Source organism: Ambystoma mexicanum, chromosome 13, assembly GCF_040938575.1.
Source record: "Ambystoma mexicanum isolate Mex_15411 chromosome 13, UKY_AmexF1_1, whole genome shotgun sequence".
Lineage (NCBI taxonomy): Eukaryota > Metazoa > Chordata > Amphibia > Caudata > Ambystomatidae > Ambystoma > Ambystoma mexicanum.
Window position 1 is genome coordinate 207847387 of NC_090938.1, and position 19542 is coordinate 207866928.

General features: G+C 42.6%; 1 protein-coding gene across 2 annotated transcripts in view; it reads right to left on the reverse strand.

Annotated features, from left to right (window-relative positions):
- The window catches only part of ELAPOR1 (endosome-lysosome associated apoptosis and autophagy regulator 1), a 550309-nt gene that overhangs the window by 360455 nt on the left and 170312 nt on the right, over positions 1-19542 (reverse strand). For both annotated transcript variants that reach the window (XM_069633660.1, XM_069633661.1), the window contains exon 2: positions 17819-17939. In XM_069633660.1, coding sequence (XP_069489761.1) covers positions 17819-17939 — 121 coding nt within the window. The remainder of the gene's footprint in view (positions 1-17818; positions 17940-19542) is intronic.

The following is a 19542-nucleotide window of genomic DNA, read 5'->3' on the forward strand; positions in this document are numbered from 1 at the left end:
TACCAGTAATGTGGTTGTTATGGCGAGAGAGGGTGGTCTCTGAAGCTCAACGGGACACATGATTGTTGCCTCAGAGCCTGTAAATCTCTACCCTGCATATGATGCCTACACGTGATTAATGAGGCATTCCCTGGCATGGATATTTGAGGTGGCACTTGACACATCTTGGCAACACCGGAACGGGTAAGGCTGCACCTTGCACGGGATGGCTATATCTGGATTGTGAGGCTCTGTCCGACATAGGATGACATTATTTGGCAATTTGAGGTTCACTTGGCATATGATGGCAGAACCTGGATATATGAGGTTGTACTTGGCATGCAAGGGCATAACGCCCCTAGGGTATGTGAAGTTATAGCTTTCATATGATGCCGATATCTGACATGCAAGCCTGTAGCTGGCATAACATTAACCTATGAGGCTTTACTGGTACATGAAGGCAATGCCTCTGGCCTCTGCTTTGTTTGTGACAAATTAAGGGAACACCCATTGCACACCACAGCAGCAAATTAGCTAACATATAATTAGTAACAAAAATCGCTTTTTGTCTATGTATGTAACGTTTTGTTATTATATAGATCCTATACAAGTGTAGTTTGTGTTTATATCAGTGATGGCACTTCCTGTGATGTCATTCGGATGAAATGCCTCATTATATCAGTTCTGGTAACACCATAAGGGTCAAAAGGTCATTGATACCAATTTCTGTGATGTCATCGGTGTGATGTCACTTTCGCACTACCTGACATTTTCCTCTTACTGCCGAAATACACTGAGGGGGGAAAAAAGCTACATTCCAGAACTTTACGTCTTAGCTCTTAGTTGTGCCCAACCTCCAGCTAAAGGCCACAAGAGACCCCTCTCGGAACACCAAACAAGAAGAAATCGCCTCAACCCGCCAAATCTAGGGACAAAATCAGAGAGACCAACCACTGATTGAATAGGTGATCAGGTGATGAGAGCATATTGTGTCACTTCCAGTTTGTGGTTTCACTTCCTGTTGGTGACATCACTTCCAGTCCATAACATACCCTCTTGCGCCCATCTTAATTTGGCCCAACCTCTGGCTAAAGGCCACAGGAGACTCCTCTGGGAACACCAAACAAGAAGAAATTGCCTCATCCCAGCAACACCAGGGACAAAATCAGAGAGACCATCCACTAATTGAATAGGTGATCAGGTGACGAGGGCGTCTTATGTCACTTGCAGTTTGTGGCTTCACTTCCTGTCAGTGACATCACTTACAATTGATTGCATCACATCCTGCACCCATCTTAATTCAGCCCAACCTCTGGCTAAAGGCCTCAGCAGACTCCTCTGGGAACACGAAACAAGAAGGAATCACCTCACCCCAGCAACACCAGGGACAAAATCCAAGAGACCAACCATTGATCGATTAGGTGACAGGAGTGTGTGACATCTTATCTGAATTCCCTAGGGGGGTCCAGCCCAGGGAGTCCCAGTTAAGGGCATTACAGTAAAGGGCAAATACCAGCTGTTGACAAGCCTCTTTGCCTATGAGCCTTTGCTTCTCCCTCCCCACCTGTTGAACCTGTGAGTACCCCTAGCTTGTTAATTACTGGGTTGTCTCTCCACACTGCGGTACTCACCTATAGCACATTTGCTCATGCAGCTCCTCCTACTCACCTCTCCCTACGCTTTCTATAATCATGCTTTAACTTTCTCCTTTCCTATCCCTATCATAAAACTCACATCTCGAAACTCCCACTACTCCATCTCTCTTGCACTGCTTACTTCCAACAAACAAAGCCGATGAGAAAACCACACCTTCCCTAACACCTATCCACCTCGCTTCTCTTCCGCTGAGAGCCAACTTCTCTATTCTTCCTTACCGCATCATCTGAATATTGCATTCTGGAATGCCCGGTCTATATGCAACAAAACGTCCATTATCATTGACAGCTTTCATGCCCACTCTCCTCCCCAAGATCTCCTTACTATCACTGAAACTTGGATTTCTCCATCTAACACCCTGGTGGCCCTACACGGCTCCAAATGATCCTTTATTCACTCTTCTCATTTAGCTGGCAGAGGTGGAGGCATCAGACACCTAATCACTACCTGCCTCATCACCTCACACATTTCCAATCCACTGTCCTCTCCTACCTCTTTAGAATTCATCATCTCTACTACTGCTCTGCCTCACTCGCTTCACATATCACCATCTTTCGTCCTCTTGGTCCCACTGGAGCATTCTTTCATGAACTCGGGCATCTCCTTGATTCTATTTCCACTAAACATCACCTCATTCTCTTAGGTAATTTTAACCATCCCTCTCCAACCACTTCTCAGAAATCTGAACTTCAGTCTTTTCTTAGAGATCATGCTCTTCGCTCTATCCATAACCTACCAACCCACGCCAGGGGTAACTCCTTGCATCTCTTATTCATGTCAGCCACTAACACCACTGTCACACCATCTGTATCTGATCACTCCATTGTTTCAACCACCATCTCCTTTCCGCCTACTGACCTCTCCTCGCCACTTGACACACATATTACCATAATGAAATGTAAACCTTCTGCCAATTGTCCTTTTCAATCAGACCTACAGTTCCCAACCTCCTCCTTCACGCCTGATGTCTCTTCCACTATCACTGCCTTTTCCAGCTTCCAATCCCTACAATATGACTCATTCTCCTCTCACTTCCCACTGCTAACTTACACCCCTAAGTCTCAGCATCCTGAGCCATTATGGACCCCAGTCATATGCTCTCTCTGCAAAGATATGCGTTGGCTGCTGCGCAAATGTATGCAAACCCACTCGCATGAGGACCTGCAACTCTACCTATCTGCCTATAATTCTCTCAAATTCTCTCTTGATAGAGCAAAAAGGGAATTCTACCCGACCCTCATTGGCTCTCACGCCAACAATCCTCACCGGCTAGAGGGCACTCTATACTCATCCCTCACTCCTCACTCATACTAAACATATGACTATCAACTCCACTCTCATAGCTAATGACCTAGCTGAATACTTCACTGCAAACATTTCCAAAATTGAAGACTCTCTCCTGATCTTTCTCACACTCCCTCCTCCTACATTCTACACTCTGTCTACTCTACCATCATCCCCTGCCTCTATCTCCAACTTTAGTCACCCTAATACTGGAAAAGTCCTATCTCTACTGATGAAGGCTAACCCCTATTGTGCCTATCAGACACTCTGGCTCCTCAGCAAGTCACACGATTGCCTCTTTAGTGGCCTCTCACCTCGCTGAATTCTTTAGCCTGTCCTTCAACTCTGCATGCTTTCCCTCTATTTTCAAAATGGCCCCAGTCAAACCTCTACTAAAAAAGAGCAAGGGGCTGATCCAAACCTGCTGGTGAACCTTCGACATTTGCCTCTCCTTCCGTACTACTCCAAAGTTATGGAAAGGGATTGCAACCATCTTACCAATTTCCTAGCCACCCAAACTTTGAGACACCCTACAAGCAGGTTTCTGCTCATGTCACTCCGCGGAAACTGCTCTCATAATTGTCTCCAACTTCATTGCCTCTGCAAATCACTCCGACCTATCCTCTATCCTAATTCTCCTTAAACTGTCTGCTGCCTTTGACACCGAAGATCACACTGATCTCCTTAACACTCTCTCTCTATTATTGGGATTCACGATTGAACCTTGTCTGGATTGAATCCTACCTAGCACCTCGCCAAATTGCTGTCACCTGTAACCACAACACTTCTCAACTCACTCCTCTAACTGTTGGTGCCCCAAAAGGGTCTGTCTTGGGTCTTCTTTTCTTTACACAATACAGCGCTGCTCTTGGGGCACTAATCTACTTTTCTCGTACTAACTCTTTGCAAACAATACCCATATCCTTTTCCCTCTTCCTAAATTCTCAACTGATCTCTTTATCAAAATGTCAAACTGTTTCTATCCCATTAAATATTGCATGGCTTTGCACTCTCTGATGTTAAACTCTTCCAAAATGGAGGTGCTTTTCTTCCCTGTCAAATACTGTCTCTCATCTCCTCTCCTGCCTATCATGTTCCCACCTGACACTTTCTGCTGCTCCTCTTCTGCTAGAAACCACTGGGTCTTCTATACCTCTTCTCACACCTTCTCTTCTTTCATCTCTAAAACTGCAACGGTTGCTCGCCTTAACCTCCTAAATATTAGGAAAATCAGGCATCTCCTTCCTTTCAACACCGCCAAGTATCTCATAGCCACACTTGTCTTCTCTAAACTGGACTACTGTGCCAGCATCCTCTTTGGTCTCGCCAACTATGCTTTCTGTCCTCTAGACAAGATCATAAACTTCGCTATCAGGACTCTTTTTAAACTCCCTCACACCTTCTACTTCTTACCGTTACCAGGCTGGATGGCTGATGATGCAAAACATTGCTAGATTTAAATTTCTTCTCCTGGTTTCACAAATCTATGCAAGGTATGTCACCACCGTATATATCCTCCTGTATCCGACTCTACAAGCTTTCTCGAAATCTCTGCTGTGCTCCTCCACAACCCTTGTGGCACCTCACCCTCCCGGTGCTTTCCCTCACTTCTGCTCTTTCACTCATCGTGTTCCACTTGCATGGAATTCCCTTCCTCCGGACATCTGAGAAACAGTCCACACCGATGTATTCAAAGCCAAATTGAAAACCTACATCCTCGTCTCTGAGTTAATCCCTTAACCTACTTCTCATCTGCCTTCGAGTTAACATTTTTCCCTCGCCTCTAACCTGCCTCTGTCCCTCACTTTCTCTGCCTTCACTCTAACACCTCTTCCATCATGGTCTCATCCCTAACAGATCTAGTCGTACCACGACCTGCACTTAAATAGGTTTAACATTGATTGCCCTCAATCTATGCAAGTCCACCCATGTGTTGTCCCTGGTGACTGTTATATTTACTCCCCAACACGACCTGGTCAGAATGTCCCTCAAAATCACTTCATTGTATGTAGCTCACTGCTTCCCATCAAATCTGATATCTTTGTATCGTACGTTCTTTTGCGATAAAAAGAGCATTGTTCTTCCTTGTATATAAATATAAAACAAATAAATAAATAGTTCTCAGAACCATTGAGAAACGTATTATGTCGAAAGCAAAAACAAGAATACGTTTTCCAGACCACCTGAAAACCTGTGTTAGTTTAATTAACAGTCTGGGCTCTATTCCGTTTTTTACGTGCATCTAAATCGGAAACCACAAGGAGCATACAAACAAACACCCTCACAGGAGAGTGTCCCAAGTCTTGTCCGAATATCCCACTTCAAGAGCAAGGCATTTGCATGGCCCTTTTTGAGGATAGTGTTCAGCGCAGATCCCTTGGTGCACTGATGTTCACTCGGCTTCATGGGTGTAATTTTAGGGGGGCACAGGGGTGTTTGTTCCCCCCGCCCCAACTTTCATGGCACACTATTTGGTCACCATTCATTTGGCTGGGGCACCTTTTCTTCAGATGTCATGTCCCTCCCAACATTTTCAGCAAAGTTACTCGACTGCTCGGCTTACTACTGCTGTCTGAACCCCACCTTTTTATTCTTATTGCAGCATGCTCCTGTGTCACAGAGTGCTCAGTAGCGGTCAGACATTTTTTTGTGGTGCCCTATGGAAAACCCAAATAAACAAATACAGCAGGTTGCCAGAGCATTGCAAAATATATGTAATCGGTACGGTACGGCTATGTTGTATTTCTTGGCAGCCCTAACAACCTTTTAAGTGGTAAATGTGAACACGGGCCGGTTATATGCTAATAATTGTTTAAAATAGAACTTCACTGGTTAAAAGAGTTATGGATTAAAACTTAACTAAAGGAGTCTTCATCTAGTACAATTGATCAAGTTGTCAGTGGTTATCTCTTAAATTGGTACGAAAAAGTCTGCTCAATGGATTTCGTGACATTTTGTACTGACATGTTAACATTGAGGTGATTAAAGATGATTCTAAAACTATTTAATTATAATCTAAGAATGGAGGGTTCCATCAATGGGGCCACTTGTCACCAATCATGTTTGCTTTTGCGTTAGAGTTACTTATCAGGATTATTCCAATTCAGGAACTGACTCTTCAACAACTTCCCGAGTCGCCTGCCAATCTTACTGTGCCCACATGGACGACCCCAGACACAAAACGACAGCTTCATGCCCACTAGAGCCATCCTGTCACATGAACCTCAGCAGACCCGCACAGAGCTCACGCCACAAGGCTTGAATTTAAGGCTGGCAAGTACCTATTTGCATGCTGAAAGTCTTGTTTGGCCAGTTTTCAAAAATCGATCGCTGGCATCGATCGCTGGCAGTTTAATATCAAGTGGTCAAAAGCTTTCGCCATTTTGGATGCATGTGCACACCGAGATTTTGGATGTATGTGCAGCCATTGTGTGTACGAGTGTTTGTGTATGTGTCAGTATGTGTCTCACGTGTGTGTATGTGGGTGTGTATGTGTGTGAGTGTGCGTGTCAGTGTGTGTCTCACTTGCGTGGCACCTAAAATCTGGGAAAGTCACAAAGCTTGGTTTTGGGAGACCCTCTAACCTCTTCATTATCTACCCACGCACAACCCAACAACCTCAAACTACCACTCTATTGTCATCATTGGTTCCTCTTTCATGTTGACTCACCACTTATGAGTCAAACATGTATTAATTGCTAATTGTGCACACACCTCTGGTATTACTAATGGTGTATGCCCATCATTGGAAGATATGGCCAGTAGAAAAATATCCTAAACCACTGACCAAATCAAAAGCGGTGGCAAATGACTCTTAGGGCCCGATTCATGGAATATTTGCCCGGTTCAAAGTGACTTTGCACTGCCGACACAAACCCTGATTCACGGAACCGTGCAAAGTGTATTTTTGTCATGCAAAGTTCGGGCAAAGTCATTTTGTACTGCAAAAATGACTATGCGCTGACTTTGCCCGGTATAAATACACTTTGCACGGTTCCGTGAATCAGAGTTTGTGTCTGCAGTGCAAAGTCACTTTTCATCAGTACAAATTCACTTTGAACCGGGCAAATATTCCATGAATCAGGCCCATTAAGGGCCAGTGGCCAGGTTAATTGCCTCAAATGAATACAGACGGTGTTCCTGTTGGCTGCTTTAAATTCGTCGCTGTTTCAACTGGATCTACAGACATTTGATGTACTTATTAAAGGCAATCTGACAAACTTAGGTCTGATAATCTTTCTTCCCGAATCATGAGTCCAGCTATTCAATATCAAAAATATACCAAGAGAAAATCATGCATACAACATATTGCATTCGCTGTGACAAATTATGGAACAAAGCATCCATATGTCGCAACATGCATTGCAAAAAACGAATTTACCTTTTTATCAAAAAGCACAATATCCACAAATCACATATATATCTCAGTGCATAAGTCTGCTAAAATACACACAGGCCATATTCATGAATTACCAGACACGTTCTCCCCAAACAGTTGAATCTTGACATAATCCTCTCTCTCTTGAGTCAATCAAAAGTTGTAGAGGGTCATTACGAGTTTGGAGGTAGCCATGGCGCTATTGGCGCCATGTCTGCCTCCAAAGCCGTGTCCCGGTCCGGGTACTCAGAATGGGGATTTACCGGGTCATTACAACCTTGGAGGACCCGGTAAATCCCCATTCTGAAAACCATTCCCCATTCCCATTCGAGCCCCCATAGGGCTCAATGGGAAAGGGGAAGGAGCTAATAACCGGTCCGCAAATTGCGGGCCCGTTATTAGCTCCCTGGTCCCTTAGCGGGTCCCGTTAAGGGCGGCTGGTAAAACCAACCGGCCTTAGTGGGACCCGTTAAGGTACCTCGGAATACGGCGGTTGGGGTTAACGGCACCAACATCCTTACCGGTGCCATTTACCCCCTACCGCCGTACTCGTAATGAGGCCCATAGTCTAAGGTATTCGGAAGGAACGCCATTGAGCATAAATAAAATTAGATTGAAGTTCTTTTAACGTTTCGGCATTTCGGAAATTATTCGCCTCTTCAGGACACCGCAATTAATCAATATTTGTACCCCTATAGTCTTGTATACATTGCAAATTATTTCCATTGCCATTTAAAATTATAGAAGGCTCGATCAATCTCTGGACTTTCTGTTAGTCCTTGCCAAAGACGTTGATGAAACACCATCAACTTCTAGCAATCAAACTCCAAAGAGTTTCTGTATTTATAGTCTAGAAAATAATATGTTCAGTTAGTAACTGAAACTGTAGAGGTAGATTACCAATACAAGCAGTGCGAGGAACACTCAGACAGTTTTATCAGAAAATTACATTCCTTGTTTTGGCTTGGCTGAAAGGACTCATGTTCCATACTTGGACGACTGATCAGGATTCTTATCTACCCCCTGCATTTGCCCGAACTCCTAATCTTTAACCATCTTGCATTGCCACCTGGATTTGCCAATTGCCAAACCGGAGTTCTAAAGAAGCACTAGTCACCTCGATTATACACAGTTCACTGTTTGTTCAACAGATAACGGATACTAATTCTGAATGCACTTTACAGGATGAGGCAATACATTGCATGGCTCTCCTCAATTGGGGCTTGTGGCTATGCATCGTTCTATTTACATTGTGGAAGCAGTTTAAAATCTCAATTCCATGCTTGTTCCCTGATCCAGGTGGATAGCCCACTAGTTAAGTCCTCATCTCAGAGATCAGGTGGCAGCCATTTAACCCTCTGAGCTTGGTAAATTAAGTATAAGGAAATTGGGTAATTATGTTATTTCAGCACTAACAAGCAGGAGGAACCGGCACAAAACGCTTTACAAAAAGACATATTTTTAAAATTATCATTGGGCTCCCTGGCATAATGAAAGTTTCAAAAGCACATAAGAAAAGCTGGGCGGGCTGGAATTGACATTCAGGCCTCACAGTCACAAATAAGAAAGTATTGATTTTAAAAGCATTCAGAATTCTCAAGCCCAGCATCCTTTTCTCCATGCTGCGCTGCTACTGCTTTTATTTCCCCCATGTGAGGAATCTTAAAAGTCCTTGCTTTTCCTTAGTCAATTCCAACATGTATGATTCTGACTCACCCCATTTCAACTCTTGCTCTTTCTGTCTTCAGCTAAATCTCACAGCCTCAACAATCAAACATCCCAGAAATCTAGTCAAATTTCCAGTTTATTAACCTTGCAGTGAACATGCTTGCCTTCTAGCCCCCAGAACTTGGTCTTCCCCTCCTATTCCCTTAAATGTATTGAGGGGTCACTAACGTAGAGTGCACATTGGGCCTTGCTGGTCTTCTCGTCATACAGAGATGCTGTATTTGCTCATGTTTGGAATCTAGGAGGCACTGGCGACAAGGGGCTAAACCTCTGATCTACAGTGACAGATAACAGTATTGCAGTGAGGGGTGGACTGGCCCACAGGGAACTCGGGAGATTTCATGGGCCTTCCTTTGTGTGGGGTTTCTGCTCCTCTTACCATCTCTGCCTTGCACCCCACTCTATTTCTCTATAGCAAGGAGGAAGTTATACTAGACAAAAACAGATTGGAAATCTGACCTACCACCCCAGAATGGGAGGCCAAAATGTGATTGAAAACCCTTAAAAATGAGCAAAATGACATTCAGAAATTCACTGAATAGTATTTTACATGTGCGGTTGAATGGATAAGACAGGAATTTGTATGACTGTACTAAAGAAGCAAGAAAACCTACAAGCTACAAAGCAAGATACTAAATAACATGCATACAAGTGGGAAAATCGACTTTGGGAAGGAAACAGTGCAGCAAAAATCACACATGGCAGAATTGTAATTTCTTAGTTTTCACAGGTTTAAAACAAGCAAACAGCTTAGAAAATGAGCTAAACAGTCAGAATCGGAAATCGGTTTTATTGATGAGGTACAAAGGCACATAACAGGTATGAGACTGAACTGAAAGGGTAACTCTTCATGGGTGACAGTGTGGGTTCTTTGTACAAAAGGAAAATCAGATTTTAAAAGGGAAACACTTTCACGGGCAAACTCGGTTTTGTTACCAAAATGATTTGTTCTACTGCAACTATATTTTAGTGGCTAGATTATTAAAGAAAGACACAGTATTCAAGGAGGTTAATTTGCAAGGTTAACCTCTTCACGCCGCGTTCATCTCTAAGGGAAATTAATTAATTTATTCAAAATAGTACTAAGGATTTACACAAAGGACTGAAATTATTTAGAATTAATTATTCTAACACATGGAGACTAACATGGATTCTTCTAAGGAGAGGATACACAAACGGTTCTGACAATTCAAGAATTTACTAGGATACTTATAGGATTTTTATAGGGTTGGACAGAATGCAAGGAAACAGAGTGGTGTATGCAGCTTTTTGGTTACTGGGAAGGGTTGATACTTACAAAATGCACTTGAAGTGGGTAGTTTGGACAGCTAACTGGGTCTCTGGACAGCGGGACAAGGATCTGGTCACTGTGCAGCAGCTGGGCTCTCCTTTAAGGGAACAGCGGGGCAACGGGGTCTCGTCACAGTGGACAGCAGTATGCATCAGCTGGCTAAGAACAGGTCTGGTCACTGGATTCTGCCAAAGGGGTCAGTGGCCTCTCTTCCTTTCTCCCTGAATTATTGGGATTTTTGTAGGGTTTAATTATGGATAGTGGTTCTGCCTGGATATGGATCAGCTACCTCTGGCCTGGCTCTGGAGTCCTCCAGGGTGAATGTGGAATTTTGAATGCCTGGATCTCTGGATTTTGGATGTCCTGGATTTTGAATGTCTGTCTCTCTCTTTGCTTCCTCCTTTTATAAGCAGGATGACATCAGAGGATTTTTACTATGTGGGTGGAAATAACCTGGACCTACCTCTAAAATGGGATAGGTCAGGCTTTGTATGTTGCTACCTACCTCCGAGCTGATTGGACTGAAGGAAGTGACCTCCCCTTAAGTGTATGCATTTTATGACCCATTTTGTTCCACAATCCACATTTTTCACAAAAGGAGTATAGTCACCCTTATACAAATCAGATAGGCAAATCCCATATTTCACAAGGAATATGCCTGTTCAAATGCCAAGTTTGTGCGATAATGCTTCACCCTTATAGCACTCTTCACAATTTCTATGGAAACCATTTTTTCACAGATCCTACAACTGGATACACATAAGCCTAACAGTGTCAGGCATATTTCCATCAAATTTTATAACTGTACCATATACACTTTCCTCAGAAATGCCTTTTTAATGTTGTTCGCGCCCACCACATGTCAGGAAAACCCACATGGTCTTATTTCAATGGAGCAAAAACTACATTAAAGCTGTCATAATTTCACATTACTGCTTCTTTACATTATTGAAATAAATGTCTTAATATAAAAAGTTCTTTCAAGTCTTATGGATTGCATTTGTCACTATGGGGCAGTCCTTCAAATCTCCACAGCCAGCCTGCCCCCTCTGTTTCAGTGCTGAACAACAGGGTTACCATAGCGCCCTTTGATCCTGGGCATTTGAAGCTGAGGAGAGGTGTCAAAGGAATTCACACTTGTGTGACAGGGCTAATTCCCTTGGTCCTTTGTTCCCGGCAACAGAAATGCCGGTCAGTCTGACGAGGTCATGAATTCCCACACCTTTGCCCTTTCATAGTTTGTGGAGGGGATTTCTTTCCCATGAAGGTTTGGTGCCTTTGAACAGCCTGCCTAGACCAACTTATTCTGCTGTTTTCAAACAATTCTTTTTCCTTTCTTTGTTTCTTTCACAGAAACCAAGTCTTTTGGTAAATATATATAATACACACTTAAACCCCCAGTTCCACACGTAAATACTGTTTCTGTGCGAGTATTTGGGATGATTTCACATTTTAGCTTTCAAAGTGTCATTTCACTGCTTTTGCAAATAAAATAATTTACAAGTGTTCATTTTACATGGGGATTTCACAAGATGCCGTTTCTTTTGGCATATATTTTCTGAAAGGCCTTGACAGATCAGAACAGTTTCAGAGCACAGAAAGATGCTGGAAATAGTTTTCTTTGTAATTGATGCATAGCCAGGGAGAAAGAGCTTTCTTTTGAAGTGCTCTGCGTGGGTTAACTTGTTGCAAAAGTAAACGCGGGCTGTGTGGACTGAAATTAATTATTCTGCTCTTCACAGATTTTACTTGATAAACAATGCCATTCTGGGTAGGAAAGCCTTATTTGATGATGGTGAATTGGAATATATGGACAGGGCTGTGTTGAATTAGAACAAAACTGTGTGAGGTTTGCAATGAAAGTAGCACCAGTGCGATGTCATTTTAAATGCAGATCATTTCTGGGCGCAGCCTTGGGTTTTCAAATGACAGAAGCAGTGCAGAGCCATTCTGCATCTAATTTATTTTCTTTGGATTGACATGAAGAAAACAAAGTGCAGCCATTCTTGGGGGCTATGTTCCATCTCACCCCATATGTGCCCAGCAGACACAGTGCAGCCATTATTTCTGTAACTGCTAAAATGCAGTTTTGTGATGCAGGGATTTCTGTTGGGCTGGTAAATGTAATGCACAGAATCCACAGCTGAACAATGACAAACAGCCAATGCTCGCTAGAGCAGTAGTAGGTGATGGCTGGAATGCTGCACAAGTGTACACATCCTGTTACCATGCAGGGAACCACATGTCTGTGTTGCAAGGTTCCTTGCCAACATTTCAGCTCTAGTAAACCCATACCCTCATCCATTCCTGAACACGAGCAGCCATGATTACACATAGACATGCAAATTCTACCACCTCAGAGCACGAGAGTCCTAGAAGATAGAGGCAAGACAAGCCAAGGCCCAGGTCTGCTGCTGGCTGCTGTCATAGATGGCACAAAAAACACTTTGAGTCTTTGAGACAGTTTGAAGGTTTTGATTTTCTTTGTTGGGCCTAGAGGCATCCCTCTGTATCCTGTCTGGCCATAGTCCTCCTCCCTAGCCCAGGTATCCATAACCCCAGGTTAGTACTACCGAATGGTAACCCATACTATCTAGTAACTGACTTCCACTACTGATGACTCCCTAAATTGCAGCCTGTCTAGTTGCCACCTGGGACTTCCTAGCTGTCCTTACTCTAACCAAATGTTAGTGATCTAATGAGATTTTTGGATAGTACCTTACACTTGATCTATATTTTTCAGCCAAGATCAATCATGCCCACTCACCTCTTCTTTTCTATTATTACTACCACTCACTCCAAATTACTCCTCCCTCCAGTTCTTTGACCCTTCTCTTACTCCTTGCCTCCACCCTTTGATGTAACCACTCCTCCCGCTCCACTTCACCACCCCACTCTCTACTACTACTCCCCGTCATACTCCTACTCCTCTCCTCCACTTACATCATACCTCGTCCTTATACTTTACTTTTCCTCCAACTACTACACTCCTTCTCCCACCACTACACTGCTCCTCCCACCACTACATTTCTCCTCCCACTGCTACGCTCCTCCTCCTACTACACTGCTCCTCCCACTACAACACACCTCATCCCTCTAACACATTCTTCGCTACACTCTTCCTCCCTCTATTCCACTCCTTCCTCCAAGCTACACAAACACGCTTCTTCCACTCTGTACCAGCCCTTTCTCATGCACTTCTTACACTTACTTCCTCTACTCACTCACCACACAAACACACACACACTCGCACTGCAGAACCACTTTTACTCCTAAGCCAATATGTCACCTGCACCAAGACTCTACTATACAAACCACACTCCTTCCTTTCTCCTATGGTCTCTTGATCGTCCTCCACCTCTGACTTAAACCCCAAAAAAACACACTTGCTGCTTCCTGTTCCTCCCTTAAATACCCTCCCTCCTTTGGGATTGGTCACTTTCACCTATCCAATATGTACTTCTCTCTCCTTCCCGGAATGTAAATGTGCAACACGTGTGTATAGGTGCGTTATAAATGTCATATCATATCATATCATATCATATCATATCATATCATATCATGGGAAAGCTTTGAAAAAGGGACTAAGCCCAGACCACTGTATCCATGCAGGATCGCAGCATGCCTTTGATGATGGCATACCAAGTTCACTGCAAATGTTTGTGTTTCTCGTTAACAATTCTAATGTCTCTCAAAGTATTCTACTAATTAACCCTGTAGCAGAGACAACTTGGCGCAATCATTTCAAAACTCTACTGGGAGAACTCTCTAACGAACAAATTGAAACTTAACCTGAATATAGAGTGGAGGTTATATATGAGAGTTGATTGTGAAATCATCTTCCTCCAGAGCAGCTTGGCCAAACGGGCTCACTAATGAAATTATTAAGTCTAGTGTGAATCTCTGGGCAAAAATTCTATTGGTTCTTTTTAGTGTCGTTCTAGAGAGTAAGTGCATCCCAGAGTCATGGATATCTGCTACTATCATTCATATCTAAAAGAAGGGCTATTGGGCAGACCCTATGAATTACCACCTGATCGTCCTTCTCTATGCAAATAGCAAAATCTTTGCTGGAGCAGTTTCGAAGGAGTTTGAAACTTGGCCTCTGGATAAAAAGATTCTATCGAAGCACCAGATCGGCTTTAGAAAAGGCCTTTCCACCACTCTAAATGGATTAGTGATGAGCACTGCAAGTGAGAAGTCTTGGGTGAAGCATGGTCTACCACTGTACGGGGCATGGATAGATCTTTAAAGAGCTTTCGATACGATTAACAGAGAATGATTGTGGATGAAATTAGAACATTGGGGAAGTCCTAACTCTCTGTTAGCAATAAACGTGGCCTTGAATGAAGAATCAAGTCTACAAGTAAGGTTCAAGCTCAGGGTGAGTTGTCTGCCACGGTATCTACCGGGCGGGGTGTGAGCCTCTTTAATCTGTATCTAGCAGACTTACAAAAATACTTGAAGATCATGCACTGGGTAGCCCCAGGATAGACTCCTTTCCCATTAATTGGATTGCCTATGTGGACAATATAGTCCTCTTAGACTATACACTGATATGCCTTCAACACCTTCAACACCTTCTATCCGCTCTTGAAGATTATGCACAACAGAATGACTTACAAAGAAATCCCGCAAAGTTGAATACAGAAATCTTCAAGAAGCCGCTTAAGCGTGTCCCGAATTCTAAATGGACCGTGACCATCAAACTATAGCAGTAATGCAAGAGATTACATACCTGGGCATTAGACTGCACTCATATCCAACGATAGCACATTTAGAGTCAGAATTGAATGATAAGCTGTCTCAGTTGATGTGCCAAATGAGAAACATTTCAGTTCCTACTGCACATTTTCTATAGTCCCGCTGGTAACATTGTAGAAAAGTAAGACCTTGTACTCATTGCTTTATGGAATGGTGTTTAAATCTCAATCCTGGCAATGTATTGGTCAAGATTTGAAGGGAAACTTTGGAAACGGGCCCTGAACCTCCCCCACAGTCTGCCCATGGCAGGTCTGAGGTATGAGTTGGGCTTGCAGTCAATGAAGATGTGCTTAGATTGGAAGCTTGTCTCCTTATACAGACATATACTGGTTCCACAAAGGCACTCTACATGAGGCAATTGGGCGTCAGTTAGATAACGGGGAAAGTTTGTTCCTCATGTGAATAAGAAAACATGTGATGGGAATTCTGCAAGAATGTGAACGTAATGAAAACGATTTCATAAACATCCCAGTGGGGGTGAAAGAGGCTTTCTCAAGGATTTGCATGATTTTGGAAATGCACCAATTAGTACTCACCAAATCACTAACTCTTTACGTCAATGCTAGAGGATTTCTACCATCTTATCTAAGATGTTTCCCTAACCCCAGATGGAGACAGGAATTCAAGTTTTTTGATTGAACTTACTGTTCACAGGGGAGATCCCTACGGCACGTAACAACTGTCTACGAGATAATAACATCTGTTTTATGTAATGAAGTAGCACATCAGTCATTGAAGCATATAATGATTGACTGAAGGGGGACTTAGAAGAAGAGAATGCAGTTTTTGGGTGGATTCGTTGACAGGGCAGAACGCCTATCTTCAGAATCCTTCTGGGAAAGATTGACAGCCAGACATGAACTATACTTAACTATTGAAGTATTGAAAGTCTTACATTAATCAGATCTTGTAAAAATGTGGTGAATTGTATGAATTAACATGTTAGGATTTTCTTTTCTTTTTAACCTATTTTTTCCTGTTTTCTGAATTATTAATATAATGTGAAAGGCTGAATTTTCGTCTGGAATTCAATACATACAAAAAAATATAAATAACAGTTGTGTGTTTTAGGGTCTTTTCTTTCTGACAATATCAGTAAAATATTTTTAAATGTCTGTGGGGTTTGATGGAACCAGTGAACTGAATAGTATGGAGTTTACCATCATGGTCAAACCAAATACCTGAATGGGAGATATGCACTCGTATGTTCAGGACAAAGTCTGGTTAATTTTCATTGTTTATCAATATTGTTTGAGCAAATCTGATGTCCGTCTAGAGTTTGAAAATACAATTTCACTTGATCAAAGTTTGGTCAAGCTTCCCGTCCTTTTCTGCTTCATGCAGTTTAGGTGTTTCTTCTGCCATGGGCAAACTCAATAAAAAAAGCATTAACATGATTTGAAAATATTGTCATCATAAGAATTGTGTTGATCCCAAGTAAAAAGTACTGTAGAAAAATGAAGAATACTGATAATGAAGAGGTAAAAATAACTGTTACTGAAAATAACTAAGGTCAAAATGAAGAAAGTAAAAATATCCTGATTGCAATATTTAGTAAAACAAAACTCACCCAATAGATCGAACTAAAAGAAAAGTCCTGGCAGGGATTAGTAGGGCTAAGAGGAGATGGAGAGGGCAGAGGACGGATGATGTGGGGCAGAATGGAGTTGTCTCCCCCCATCTGGAAAGTATACCTTCAAGATTGGAAATGGGTAAATGCAAATAATGGGATGATGGGTTTACCAAGGGGCGGTATTGTGAGGTTTCCATTGGACTGATGAATCAATAGGAAGAAAAAAAAACATTTTTAAAACTAATACATACATCTGCATAGAATTAGCTTTTTCAGAAAAACTATAAAATAATACATTTCTTTATTTTTACTTTCTTCATTTGAAATGTCTATTTTTGTGGTTTACATTACATTACTTCACTTCTTCATTTGTACTGCTTCATTTTCAGACTGGGTTATTATTTCTGTTGTGTTAATACACAGAACTGATTAAATCACTTAGTCTTCAAAGAGCAAAGAAAGTGAAGAAAGGGGAACGAAAGCCAATTCAGACTTTACAATTCAATATTGCTTCATTGATGGGCAACAGATCGATATTGTGAATTGTTATGACCTCTGTTACACTGCCACCCCTTCACCAGACGTGACTCTGGGACTTTGAACAGGGTAGCAGGATATATGGTACTCACTCACCTGTTTCATTGCTTTTCCCCACCTAGTTAAGAAACTTTGTTTTATGTGTCTCTAAAATACAATTATACATTCTGTAATGGTCCCTAAAATTTGTACACAACGCCTGTCGCTACTACCGATTAGATGGTTTAGTGAGGTCCTCGGATCCGCCACGACTATCTAGAGGTAGTAAAAGTCGTAACAAGATCAATTTACTTTGGTCGAGGGCTACATATATTTTCATACAGAAGGTTGTGATTGTTCAAGTTCATGTATTTTGCTGGGTTGACGGAAAGTCTTCTGTAGGGGACCCACCCGCCCACATGCCTGACCTCCGGGCTGGTTAATGGAGCCTAGCCAGCCCACCTAAATCCTAACCTGGCAAAATGGACACACGCATCTTAAAAATGAACTCCTAGAACACATGGACTTTGGTCCCCGAGGGCGTTCCAATCACAAAGCGCATTGAGGCCATCGAAATGGGGAAAGGGTGCTATATAAATGACGATTACAATACAATACATTGCAATAACGTCTGTAGAGATGTACTTACTGCATTCTGTGCCCTTGACTGGGTCGGGCAGGCCCGTGCATAGTCCTGGGGTGTGGGGCACAGCCACTCTCCAGCGCGAGCCCGTGCTGTCACACTCGGTGTACTCAAAGTGGTATTCTGACTGAAAAAAAGGAGAAAAGAAAGAAGTGTAAGAGGGCTGAATGAAGTGCAAATGAGTCATAGAAAACCAGAGCATCACATAAGGTGCCCTTCTCAAGTTGAGAATACAATTTCTCTGCTTTAATCACCACTGTAGCAACACACTTCACACGTTTCTCGGTTCCTCAATGCTTAGGCCATCATGATGAGAATGGTCTCAATCTTAAAACTAGGCATTAATCAAGGCCACCTAATTACAAGTCATGCAGTATTTAAATCATGCAGTATTTCAGGGGAACTGCGAATGCAGACATACTCCGGAAACAAATACGTGGGAATCCCCAAAAAAGGTGAAAAAGTGGGTATCTGCCTCCCCAAATCCTTGCCATATAATGCACAGAAGGGTCATTACTGGACCTCATGTGCATTATTCTGCATGGCGCATTAGTGGTATGGTCCATTACTGATCTTAATGCATCAAGAAGGAGAGCCACCCGCTGTAGTGACAGTAACCTTGCTCGACTCCCGCTTCCCCACTGGATATTCCTACCAGACTCAAAGTAGCAGAGGTCGCACTGCATACATACTAAAACATATTCAACTGTGCTTCTGGGGTAACACAGGAACGAGTAGTGATTCCTAGACCACCTCCCCCCCTCCCTTTACCCCACCTTCTCTGCTATAGGAGTGATTTGCATGCAGTGAGAACTCTCAGGCTTCCTCATGCCAACCATGATTCCGTCATCCATTGCTGTTTTTAATTTGCATTCTGGTACTTGTAGTTCTGGATTTCAAATGTTGAAAGAAAAGCTAGACGACCCAGAATGCAAAAGAACCCGGCCCAGATCACCGACTCATGCATGTCATGTACCATCTTTAGATAGATTTTGAAGGAACTTTTGGGTTGAAATCATTTAGAACCCCCGCGACCTGATTAAATGCAAAAAATGTGCATTGTCGCATTGGTGTGCCATAGAACGGAGACTTCGAGTTCCTCAACTCCGTTTGTTTAATTAGGAAACCAGGCTGCTGTGGTCACACCTTGTTACTGTGCCAGAAAAAAATATATGCTGGAGACTGAGTCCAATTGCTGTTGTGTGATAAGGAAGTTTAATTGATCTGCCCTATGGATTACACGTGTTTCGGCAGGGTGCCTTTCTCAAATCAGGGCTTATCTAATTATGACCCATCATAAGTGAAAATAATAAATGCACCATCCAATCCCCATGTACCAAACCACATCGTAAAAATCAAGTTAAAGCGGAATATCCAGAAAAGAAAGGTAATTCAATCAAACATTATTGAGAAGAAAACAAAAGCAAATGGCATTTTTTAAACGTGTGCATTTCCATTTCAGTTCCCCATTCACAGAGAGAGAGGGTAGGGGATAAGGGATGGATGTTTAGGTTTGGAAAAATCAAAAGGAAAAAAGGAAAACACATTAGAAATGAATAATTGGTGAGTGGTTGTGATTGAACAAACTCGTGCTAAGTGTGCTGTAAAGTGAGAAAAGATTTCTTACCCAACTTTATTTCTCTTGATCATTACTGGAAGTGTAATAACGGGGATCAATCCCAACTGTGAGGTAAGGGCGTGGGAGAGAAAGGAAAGAAGGTGGCGGTTTG